This window comes from Botrytis porri, assembly GCF_014898465.1.
Source record: "Botrytis porri strain MUCL 3234 chromosome Unknown BPOR_002, whole genome shotgun sequence".
NCBI classification, from domain to species: domain Eukaryota; kingdom Fungi; phylum Ascomycota; class Leotiomycetes; order Helotiales; family Sclerotiniaceae; genus Botrytis; species Botrytis porri.
This window is the reverse complement of record NW_024066076.1, coordinates 442343-454740: the sequence shown is the minus strand read 5'-3', so window position 1 is coordinate 454740 and position 12398 is coordinate 442343. Positions and strand designations below refer to the sequence as shown.

Below are 12398 nucleotides of genomic sequence, written 5' to 3'. Positions count from 1 at the left end.
GTTCGTTGTTCAGAGATTCACAGAGGTTCAATCAAAATATTTCCATCGGAGACAGACGAGAAAATACAAATTGTCGTACTCGGGGAAGGATAACATACCAATTTCGCCATGGAACTCCAACTTCGCCGAGCTACCGTGAATGACATCCCGCAACTTCATCCGCTGATTGATGCGTCGGTCCGAGGTCTCCAAGTCGAACACTATACGCCAGCCCAAATAGCCGGTGCTCTCAAATCAGTATACGGTGTTGATACCCAACTCATCCAGGATGGGAATTACTTTGTAGTGACATCTGGAGATACGATAGTGGGAAGTGGTGGTATATCTTATAGGTCCACGTTATATGGAGGTGATCAATTTGCAACTCGAGATTCGAAACTCTTGGATCCTGATGTAGATGGTGCCAGAATTCGTGCTTTCTTTGTTCATCCTGATTGGACACGAAGAGGTATTGCTGGTATGATCATTCGAGCTTGTGAGAATGCTGCGATAGAAGCAGGCTTTACGAAGGCTGAAATCGGCTCAACCTTGAGTGGAGTTGCATTCTATGAGAAGATGGGGTACGAGGCATTGGAAAGATCCGATGCACCTCTAGATGATGGATTGGTATTGGAGATTGTGAAGATGGGCAAGAGTTTGGTATGATGAGACACTCGGTACAGGCGTGAATGGTTGATATCTTCCTGGACCTTTATCTTTTGCGGGGTGATTTTGTCATACGGAGTAAGATTGAAGGAGAAGCAATTTTGTGTAATCACATGAATGGGGCGTTCAAGAGCCGGTAGATCATGTCATGTCGGAGAGGGGTCGAACCGTTGTGATGAGGGTTCAGAAATCTCGATCCCTTTTTTGCTGATGAAATAGGCGAGGAATTGGGTTGATCAGGACGTAAACTCTGAGCTCATTCATTATCCATGGTTGAATGTCTACCCAATTGTGAGACCCATAAAGTTGCACCTAGGTAAGCTTATCATTTTCTTTTCGGGACAGATATTGAAAGGCAAATTGACCGAACCGGAAGTTTCGTGTCTAGAAAGGGTATTTGTCTTTATTTTCCGTACCGACAACAACCTGGTAGGACGCATCTTTGTTGATCCCATGTACAGATCGACTCTAGACGATTTTAGTGCGTGCCCGGTGTGCTAGAGCAATATCTAAAATGCTGCTGAATGGTATCCGGAGATTTTGACATGTTGATCTTTCAATATAAATTGTTGCCACCCAAGTTTAAATGACATAGGAGGTTAGTGATCCAATCTAGACTTCATGCAAAAAAGGTGACTCGATACGCATGAAACAACTTCTGATTAGTCATGCTCATTGGGAAGTAAGATTATGAGAAGAAAGATCTTTGGGTAAGACAGAGCGTTTGTTCAGATTCATCGTCGATGATATCGAATTCAACGTTTCGGATACCGAATCAATTCGAAGAAGGGGTTAAACGAGCTTATCCAGCTTATTAGCTTGGAGCGTTTCAAAGCCAATGGAAAATCGAGATTAGGTTGGAAACGTTGTCAATCGTTTGGTGATTTCTGACATTAGATATCACTCAATGCTGCATGACGATAGGATCCTTTTTCGTTCTCGAATTGAAAGGAGACATTTGAAATCTCTGAATGTGTTTTCATCCTTTACCAGTACCTTAGCTGAGGTCGGATACCTGGATATCCGAATACTACTCGATGAGATCAGATATCTCTATCTTCAGACATCTACCGGTACTCGTAACGATTGGTGTGTGAAACATCTGAGCCATCCAGCCCTTTCCCAACGAATATAGTAATTGAAGGGATAAGTAATATAAAACGCATTTAAATGTATTGTTACTTTAGGCCTTTAAACGAATTAAATTATATTACTAGTAGAAAATTTATATAGTAAGATCTATCTAGTAGAAGTATTATAAAAATCATATTTTATTTTAAAAAAAATTACATTTTATTGAAAATTATTTCTTTTAATTAGAATCTAAATTTAAATCTTTATTATAAGTCTATTTAAATCTATAAAAAGCTTTAATAATTTTAAATATTATACAGTTATTAAAATTATTAAAGAGTAAGTATAAGTTTTAATTAATAAATTTTAAGAGAAAATAGTTTATTATCTATTTAATTCGCTTGAAGCAGTAATAAATTCTATAAAAACGATAAGATTTTAATAAAAGTAGGGTTTATATTACTTCCTTATATAACCGCCCCTCATTAAGTAGGACTCATAGCTTGTGGCTCGTGGTTTGTGGCTCGTGGTTTACCTCTGGATGGCTCGTGGTTTTTCCGGTTTGTAGTTCGTTAATTGGATATTTGGAATGCAGGTAGCATCAATCATGTCCTACCTGGGTCGACAGTGAGCTAGTGTGAAAGTGGCTACTCCGAAGCTAATAAAGGTCCCTGAATCGAGAATGAGCCCTAGTTATCGAAGAATAGAATCCAGACTTTCACCAGGGCCCCCGACAGACCGACTCCCCTGTTCTTTGAAGGATTTGATGAGTATCGCATTTTTATTATACATTGTACAGAACTTTGGAATAGTTATGTATAGTTAGAACAAATCGGTACTGTAAATTAATTGTTTGGTCTTTACATATAAAAATACCGAGGACGTAAATATACAAATGAACATATATATATATATACATGCCAAGAAGGCTCGAATCACATATACCGGGCCCATATACCTTCTACTTGAGATTTGTATTTTGGAAAACCCCATCTTGATTCATCGCAGATTCTCGATTGGTGGAGTCCGGATGGTAGCGGATTACTAAGATTCTCAACCAATCATATGGAGATGCGGCCATCTAAGTTCAGATCACCCATTGATTTTCAGATCTCGACGACCTTTCAGAAATTGGGAAGTTGCTCCATGGATCGTGGCTTGTTAAAGCATCAGCGAAGCAATAACCTAAACATGAGGTCAATTTGTTCAACATTCAATAATACCAACAAACTAGGTAGGTACGATACAGATACAGTCAATATGATGAATATTCTCTTTCCTTTATCATTTCTTTCTTTTCTTAGAAAAAATAAAATATTGTTACTTTCATCATTCCTTACCTACTACCTACGCTGTAAAGACGTGAAGAGGTCCTTTTTCAATATCTACTCAAATTGCGCACACATATGCAATCTCCAGCACTTTCTCATCCCACGAATTACACACAACCTTGGCCTTCGCTTCTATCAAGAATCCAGAAAGTTCCCAAGTATTCATCGCCCAGATTGTGACAGCTTTCCAATCGTATCCCCTCCTTCGGACACACAATATACGATACATACCTACCTAGCTATTCAATCGGGAAAAGAAAAAGAAAAATACCTTAGACGCAGTCCCAAATCTAATTCTTTATATACAACAAGTTCGTCACTGTAGACTCATTAGGGTATCTCGCTTCAACAATTGCATACAATCTCATCCAAATCGTAGGTCGACTGTGATATTGTCCACAGCCTGTTGCAATGGGTTCTTTACAATTATAGTACCACCAATTATCTTTGAATTGTCTCGTCGACTATGAATTTGGAATCAGATTCGACCATGGTTACGACGGCTTCTCATCCTCGAAGACCTCCGGCACATCTCTCCGTCTCCTTGAGGCACGACACGCCCAATCCTATTGAGAATGCAAAGTCAAACTTGAGTGTGGTGAAGCAGGTCGACAATTTTACTAAGCCAAGAAGTAACTCCACCTCTCCTTTCAGAAAACAAACATCGGACGATTCAGAGGATACCGTTGCGACGAATGTAAATGAATGGTTTGATCGCTCGAATACGCGTCCTGCGAGTGCTGTCAACCAGGACTCTGGAGAGACCAGTAAGTTTCTAGTCAGGGAGCTCCGCCAGCTCCTGTAAATTGACAAAGCTGCAGGTGACCCGCCATACTTTCTTCAACACAGCTCTAATGAAGACACGGATTCCAGCAAAGAATTGCCACATCGAGGTAACCGATACAATCTACACTCATTGAACCCCATATCAAGATCTCGAGATGGCAGTGCATCAGAAGAGTATCGCAGTATCATTGACGATTTGACCATCGAGAATCAGAAGTTGAAGGAGAAATTAAAAAGATATGGTCGTTCAGCGACTACCCACTTGGAGAACGAGAAGCTCTTCGAAGTCAAAATTCATGCCCTGTCCGCACGTAAACGAAGGGAGCTAGAAGAACTTCTTCGCTCATTTTCTACCAGTTTTGTGAGTTCGTCAGAAGATCTAAGCATCAACGGTCCAGTAGGTCGACAGTCAAGAGCTTATCCACCTTCCGGTAAACCCACAAAGCATAAATCCGTTTCATCTGGGTCCAACTCCCGGCCGACTGACTCCGCATATGCCTCGATGTCGAGATCTGGGCCCTCGCATAGCTCCTCGGCTGGGGAAGGGCAAATGCCAACGCAATCGCGGGTCACAACCGATCGAAAATTGCAAGATTTCTTGCAGGACATTCCTCAGGGATTACAACCAAGGTCATCCCTAGAGATGTCCGAAAATCAGCGAAAGAGGATGGTTGTTCGGCGCCTAGAACAATTATTTACGGGAAAGACAGGATCGCTCATCGGTGCGCACAGTCAATCTTTGCAACAGCAAGAGGTGTCCAGGTCGGCCGCGAGAGCAGATCAAGCCTCGCAAATTCATTTCCACCCTAGAGAAGGTGTACGCGAAGCTCACATCGGGCCACATAATATGGAACTAGACAAGCAGGGGTTAGTAAACAATTCAAAGAATAGCCAATCGCCAACAGGACCGTCAAATTCTCCCCAAAAGTCTCGTGGATCCCCTTCACCACAGCAAAGGCCAACCAGACCCTTGGATTTGGATCCAGACCGTGACCAAGTCGGTTCCGATAACGTTGAGTATATTCGCCACCTTGGAATTTCAGCACCCCAACTATTAACGGAAGAATCACAAGATGCTGCCGTTGATGCCGAGGGGTGGGTCTATCTGAATCTTCTCATCAATATGGCACAATTGCACATTATCAACGTCACACCTGGCTTTATCAGATCTGCCGTTACCGAATTGAGTAGGAAACTTCAAATATCTCCAGATGGCAAGAAACTGCGTTGGAGAGGTGGTACGCAAGGAACAAGATTAAGCAGTGACAGCGGTAATAGCAGTGTTCACCAACGATCTCCACCCGATAGTGATGGCAGTGATGAAGCTTCCCGCAAAAGACGCAAGGTTCATGCGAACAAATTCACTCCTACGGGACACGCACCACTGAAAATGATAAACCAGAGCTCAAAGAATCCTAAAGCGACGGATGCATGTTTTTATGAGCCGATGTTTGTTTGTTATCCACAACATACATCCGAGGTGTCTGGTGATGAGAGCGATATTTCACCGAATCGTTATAGTCTTCCCGGCTTTGCGTCCCCTATTAAGAGACTTGGCAGCAGTCCGCGCGATGATGGGCCATTGATATTCTACAACGGAACGAAATTCTTCAGCGATCTTTCTGGTGATCGTGGCGACCTTGAAACCCCGTTACATATTACTGGCGTTGACAAAGATGGTTACAGCAATCACACTGAAGATGCTGTCGGCTGCCCACATCCTACAAGACATCTCCTTAAGGACAGGACTCCTTCCGGTTCTTTTCTACCATTCAGACCGTTCAAGGACTATTCTAAGGGAGGAGATCTGTTTCAAGCCCCAGAAACAAGACCACAAACCCCTAGTATACTCTCCGATGATACGGACTTCGAATTCGCCACCGACATGGGTTGTGGCGACCCTCAATCTCCTCCAGCCCTTGTCGAATTTGTTGCCAGTGGGCTCGCCGGCATACAACCAGCCGACCACTTGCTTTACAAGGTACATACACGATGGACGGCGAATAATGACCATGTTCCTTTCAAGGTTTCTAAATTCTCTGCTCCACGTTCAACTTCGAAGATTCTACACACAATTTCACAGTCTTCGTTAGATTCATTTCACAATCCCGAGCCTCACGATGAGGTGGATGGCATAATCAGTAAATTGGTTCACTTGGCCGATCCTGCCAATGGATCTCCACCGCACCGACCATATGAGAGTTTACCCATAAAGACCGAAAACATCTCGGAAGAATTGATCATGCTTCACCCATCGCCCCTACCCGAGCCATCCTCTTATTTCGACATGCTTTCCGGCACCGAAACTTCAGCAGAGTATTCCGATAGCTCCTCCTCTTTCATGGGAATCTCTCATATTAGAGATGAACCTCTAGAAAAGGGCGAAGATCTAATGTCAGATAACGATATTCAAGTATCATCTGATGACGATGCTATGGATATTGAAGACGCGGGAGAAGATGATGATGATGATAGTATTGATTTGTTGGCTTATGCAAGAGGTGCCGATCCGGATGCTGTGGCGACCCAGGAGGAAAGGTACGAAATGGAAGCTAGTGATAAGAGTGTTCAGTTGGGGAGTGCGGCGAGCAAATCTGTCCCTCCGTTTCCGTTGGAGGAGAGTGAAGAGGTGGAACTTTGAATGTTGTAAACATTTATGAGATTTGGAGTTGAATCTTATTTCATTTGGCGAATACAGCGGGTATGAGCATATTATGGCGTGATCTGGAGGGTTTTTTCTGGGTTTAGGTCAATCTTGGTTGGGACTTGGGTTTGTACTAGCAGTCTATTAATGCTGGTTGTACGAGTGCGGGTGTGGATCTCTGGTTTGGTTTGGCGCAAGGTGGAGATACCATGTTGATTTTGAGCGAGCATTGCTGGGTATAGATGGATGATTTTGGGGATGATTTCATGGGTATGGTTTATATCATGTATGATGGAATGGAAAATCAGGAATCAGGTTATACCTTTATTGCTCGGGGTTTGATAAATTGAGCCTCCTTAATCTTTCTGGTAATTCAGACAGCGTTTAGCGATTTGTATGTAACCTTTGAATCTCAATGCTCTGTTAATTCAGGGAGAATCTGTATTCGAGATGCTCTATTGAAATTAGTTTGTCAATTTTATTGTGATTTGAGATTTGGGATTTGCAACCTTCGAAGGATATAATAGTACTTGGTGTTCTACTTACTCATCATCATCATCATCATCATCATCACAGAGATCCTTGCATCCGCAGGAGTACCCAGTAGTTGGCGTGAATTTGTAGGTAGGTGGGTGGGCAGGACGGCGGGTATAATAAATAGGTGAGGAGATGCGGTGATAAGGGGGAAGGGGAAAGGGAAATTATCTATCTGGTGTATTGAAATTTGATGATCCCCTTGGATCTAGATTATATGGAGTATTTGTTAAGGTTGGTAGGGAGGTTGATGGGTTGATGGGTTGATGGGTTGATGGGTTGATAAGTTGATGGGTAATAGGCAAGGAGTGGAGTAGGAGGAGGAGGTTTGGATTGTATGTATATACTGACTAGGTAGGTAGATAGATATATTTCAACAGTCAATAGATCTCCTAATCTCAAACGCACTCAGCCTTGAGTGTGATCAATACTATTGCGTTTAACTATACCGTGTATCTCATTCCGAGAGGTTTCTTTTTTCCTTGGGTATTGGGTGGGTGTGCTGGGATTTTTGCTTTGGGATTCGGATTTTATTGTCATTATCGTTACCATTGTTATTGGTATTGGCTACTGGGTAGGTAGGTAGGTAGGTATTTCAGAGTTTGGGAAATGATAGATAGATAAAGCAGAAAGACTTTTGTGATTATTCATTTCGTGGTATCTATCTGTTCGCGCGCAAGCTATTTGACATGTGGGTATGAAGCAGATCATATGAAGTGATGAATGAATGATACGCCATTGATCAGAGTGATAAATAACTGGATCTTGAGTGGCTGGGGATCATGACTTGATTGGAGGTGTTTAGCCGAGAACTTTTTCGGCGGCGCTGACTATTTGAGGGGATTGTGTTAGATTTTTCCTTCTTCTGGTGCTTTGGTTTTCTCTGCTCTGCTCGGCTCTGCTCTCTGAGCTGCGATGCTTGAATTGGGATGAGAATGATATGTGGAGATACCACGGGAATAGATGGATAATCTCACAAATGAAGAGGAAAAAGGCAATAGATTATAGAAAGGGAAGGGAAAGGAGGCATACCATCTAAACCAGTGTTATCAGGCTCAACATGAAGAGCCTTAACCTTTCCATCTTCAATTTGGAGCGCGTAACGTTTACTGCGGGGACCACCAAAAATGGCGGTGCCGTCGAAGGTTAGATCGAGGGCGGAGGTGAAAGAGGCGGTTGGGTCGCCGAGGAATCGGATCTGTTAGAGGGGAGAGTCAATGGTGGTTTGGGGTCTGGGGGATGAATTGAGGGGAATGGGTAGATGGGTAGATGAGTTAGAGAGAGGGAGAGGGGGGCATAAAACATACACCTGATTCACCGGTAGGATCAAGAGTTGAGCCCCATGCTTTGGTACTGAAATTTCATGTTAGTATGGTCTAGCAATTTCATTTATTCATGTGATATCCTCGTGATAATTCGGTCATAGTTCTCAAATGCGAGAGATGTAGTAGAATAGAAATAGTAGGATTTCACAGCCCCGAATGATAGGAGTAGCCTACTTACACAAAAGGATCATTAACAGCAACTACAAACACATCACCTGCTTCCTTGAGCTTGGGATGATTGATGTAGCCCGGAATGTGAGAATTGGAGCACGAGGGACCTGTTTTTGAGTCAGTTTGATATTAATCTTTCTTCATGTTTCTTTTGAGAATTCATATGATATCAAAATTCTCCAAATCTATCCGAGTAGAAATGCCGATTCGGAATCCTCACTATAGATTGAAACGAAAGCAAGAAAGGGGGAGTAACATACTGAAAGCAGCTGGGACACCAATGATCAGAGCTTTACCAGTAGTAAGCTCACTCAGGTTAACCTTGTTAGCGGGGGAATTCTCAACCAAAGTATCGAGATTGGGGATTTTATCGCCGACTTTGATGAATGCTGGGCGGGTGGTGGAGAAAGTGCGGAAAGTTTGAGGGGTTGCAAGACGGCGGATCGCGAATCGGGTAGCCATTGTAGAGGTGTGTTGATTGTTGATTGTTGATTGGTGATTGAGAGATGAATTGGTGTTTGAAGATTATCTCCTAAAGTCAATGAGATTGAGTTGTTGAGCTAGAATGGTGAAGGTATTAGGTTAGGTATTCAGATGTTGATAGCTTGGATTGGGAAAAGTTGGAAGGGAAGTTGCAAGCGATGGTGACGTGCTAAGGATCGTCACATCCTGCCTCTTTTGAGATGGGATGAAGCCGGCAGAAACTTTATTGTCATTGGAACTCTCGAACTTCACAACATGATAATCTACCTACTAGTTAATAAGTTATCCATACTGTTGGTAAATTGACGCGACTGAGTAATAAATATTACCAAGACTCATTTATTAGTATCGACAGCATCCAAATAATCGTATCATCAACGCTAGCTTTCTTATATGACACAAGCTAGTACCAATCTTCATCCATCCCAACCTTCTCCAAGAGAAACCAAGAACTTCAGACCTCGGACAAACAATTTCACCGCCAGTACATCTGCATGCAAGCTATTTTATCCCCAAGCTTCCCCTCACAATTTACACCTCGACGCCAAGTACATTTTTTCTTTACCGGCAACGGGGTGATGTAGTTACTTAGCGCTCTTCTCCCATTGGTGCGCATCCAAATGCACTGGAGAAACCTTTCTTGCGAACCAGTCCCGTGTTGATGGCCAGCGCGTTCAACTATAGTTTTTGCGGAGATCAACATGGGCATATCCCCATACCGACCGCACACTGGAGAGGACGATGCAGAGCTATGTCCCCAGTGGTTGCTATTCTCATGCGGGGTATTTTTCCGGAGTACCTGGTCATGATCAAGTGAATCAAACTTGGGGAATACAGGGGTATAGAGGGGAGTATAAAAGTCACGATTTTTCTCTTGTTGATTGTGTAGTTTCTTCTTGCGTTCTCATCCTAAATTCCTCTCTATTACTCAAGATGAAGTTCTTCTCTTTTGCACTGCTCGCTGCAGTGTGCGAGACGGTTCTTGCGGCTCCGGCACTTGCTCCTTTTAGCACATTTTCTGATGTCACGATTTTCACTCCTGGAGCTAATTGGACTGATCCGGGTGTTCTCTATGCCCGGACTGTCGAGTTACCAGGCGGTGTACTCTTAGCTACATGGGAAAACTATAGTCCCGAACCTCCTCTTGTCTACTTCCCTATCTTCAAGAGTACAGATGGTGGAGAATCATGGAAACATATTTCGAATATTACAGATCAGGTTAATGGTTGGGGATTGAGATACCAACCATTCTTATACTACATGACGGAGAAAGTCGGGAAATACCCAGCTGGTACCATTCTTGCGACTGGAAATTCTATCCCGACAGACTTGAGTGAGACTCAGATTGATGTCTATGCTAGTTTGGACCACGGATATACTTGGGAATATGTATCGACTGTGGCAAATGGTGGTGCAGCTGTTCCTGATAATGGTGTTCCTGCTATCTGGGAACCTTTCCTTCTCACATACAAGGGACAGATCGTCCGTAAGTGCTCCCATAATCTATACCATCCCATAAATACTGACCCAACAAAAGTCTACTACTCCGATCAACGTGATCCATTATACGGCCAAAAGCTCGTTCACACTGTCTCCTCTGACCTCCTCACATGGGGACCAATTGTAGATGACGTTCACTATTCAACCTATACCGCTCGTCCAGGAATGATAACCATCTCCAAACTTCCCAACGGTAAATACATCATGACCTACGAATACGGCGGTGGCCCAACCGTAAACAACACCTCCACCTACCTCTTCCCCGTTTACTACCGCATTTCATCATCTCCTCTCACTTTCCTCTCCGCACCTGGTACACCTCTTATCACAAACAACGGTATTCAACCCACCGGCTCCCCATATAATGTGTGGTCACCAATCGGTGGTGCAAACGGTACTATCATTGTCAGTTCTGGAGGCCGTTCGGAAGTTTTCGTCAACAGAGCACTCGGAGCTGCAGATGCATGGAGAACCGTGGCAACCCCAGAGGGAACAAGTTACACTCGCCATTTGAGAGTGTTGGATAGTAATAAAAATCATCTTTTGATTGCTGGAGGTGGAATCTTGCCACCTAGCACGACGAATAAGGTTACTGTTAGTGTGATTGATATCAAAAAGGGCTTGGCTGCTGAGTCGTAGTTTTAGTCTGTGGTGGAATGGTTGGGTTGGTTTTGCTTGAGGTATATGATATGATGTATGAGATATGAATTAGGAAATAAGAAATGTATAATTTATTTGTATATACTATATACGTGTGGATTTTGAGTAGGACCGAGAATCTTGAATAACGATTTGAGGGATATTGGAATTTGAGAAATGAAAAATTTCATGGCATTATTATATAGTTTTAGGGATAGATAATATAACGTGTTTTATGATACATACAAGCTATAGTCTCGAGACCATGCCAGAACGGTGGAAAGATACGATCCCAAGATTCTAAGTCTATCTCTCATATGACATGTACTGCTCCCTATGATAGCTTTCACATGAGTATGAAGTGTACAAGAGAATCTAAATAATATTAATATTAGCTTTGATTGTGATTGTGATTGTGATTGTGAATGAAGATCGACTTCAATATATCAGTGGCTTGGCTACTACTAAGCTACTGGATAATGAGAATCTAAGTATCGAAACAACTACGGAAGTATGGAAGTAAATAGAATATACGATTGAGAGGATGTATAGATAAATCTGTTAGCTTCCAGATTCCTGCTAGCTTTCACATTGATATTTGTTGGGATTCTTTCATGGGGGGGTTTTGACTTATCTTATATGTTAGAGTAAGACTATCGTACATTACAATAAAGATTGGTGATTTGAAACTCGGTGATATACAGTATGTCGATGTACATGTACACACGTAAAATCGAAGATTCAAGTTTAAGATAAGAAGAAGTATGATATTTCGACAACGATTAAGAGGAGATTTGTAAATCCCAATCAGATGATTTACATCTACATCTACCCGCCATCCCATGCAGCAAACCCATCCCTCGACTCCTCAATTTTCACATCATTAATCCCCCATCTTCAAAACCCACATATAAATCACAACAAACAAAGCACCCTTCTCATCGCCAGCCCAAGCTGAACCCGTGGCGTCTCCGCACCAGACTCTTGTCTCCTGGCTCTCCATGCTATAAATCCATCTGGTCGTACTAATATCGCACCTTGCGATGATATACCTGTTGTGGTTTCGAATATGTTGGTTTCAGTGACGAGATTGCCGTTTGGTCCTGTACTGTATGCGGATATGTCGATAGCTAGAGTTTTCGATATTAATATCGCAGCTTCGATCCATGCTTCTCCTTTTGCTCCAGTTATCAAGATGAATTTTTCCCGCCTAGATCAAGAGTCGAGATGCGTTTTTCTTTATGCAGCGTCCATAGATGTGTAAGT

The 12398-nt window shown here is 42.7% G+C and overlaps 4 protein-coding genes across 4 annotated transcripts; 3 read left to right on the top strand and 1 right to left on the bottom strand.

Moving 5' to 3' along the window:
* Positions 1-108: 108 nt before the first annotated feature.
* EAF01_001227 (uncharacterized protein) lies at positions 109-645 on the top strand (the record flags this gene model as incomplete). The annotated part of the gene is made up of 1 exon (XM_038909477.1): positions 109-645. One exon carries the CDS (start codon positions 109-111, stop codon positions 643-645), a length of 537 nt encoding a protein of 178 aa, XP_038774289.1.
* Positions 646-2971: 2326 nt separating this feature from the next.
* Positions 2972-6963, top strand: EAF01_001226 (uncharacterized protein). The gene is made up of 2 exons (XM_038909476.1): positions 2972-3817; positions 3872-6963. The coding sequence occupies exons 1-2, from the start codon at positions 3517-3519 to the stop codon at positions 6475-6477; spliced, it is 2907 nt and encodes a 968-aa protein (XP_038774288.1). The 5' UTR covers positions 2972-3516; the 3' UTR covers positions 6478-6963.
* Positions 6964-7815: 852 nt separating this feature from the next.
* EAF01_001225 (uncharacterized protein) lies at positions 7816-8972 on the bottom strand (the record flags this gene model as incomplete). The annotated part of the gene is made up of 5 exons (XM_038909475.1): positions 7816-7844; positions 8047-8212; positions 8322-8367; positions 8518-8617; positions 8771-8972. 5 exons carry the CDS (start codon positions 8970-8972, stop codon positions 7816-7818), a joined length of 543 nt encoding a protein of 180 aa, XP_038774287.1.
* A 954-nt stretch (positions 8973-9926) lies between these two features.
* EAF01_001224 (uncharacterized protein) lies at positions 9927-11132 on the top strand (the record flags this gene model as incomplete). Its single annotated transcript, XM_038909474.1, has 2 exons — positions 9927-10479; positions 10531-11132. The coding sequence occupies 2 exons, from the start codon at positions 9927-9929 to the stop codon at positions 11130-11132; spliced, it is 1155 nt and encodes a 384-aa protein (XP_038774286.1).
* Between the last annotated feature and the right edge of the window lie 1266 nt (positions 11133-12398).

What these genes read in the sequence shown, in the direction of transcription:
- EAF01_001226 (XM_038909476.1), top strand. Translation starts at nt 3,517, where the DNA reads ATGAATTTGGAATCAGATTCGACCATGGTTACGACGGCTTCTCATCCT. An exon ending in CCAGGACTCTGGAGAGACCA is followed by an intron (nt 3,818 to 3,871) that starts GTAAGTTTCTAG and finishes ACAAAGCTGCAG; the next exon opens with GTGACCCGCCATACTTTCTT.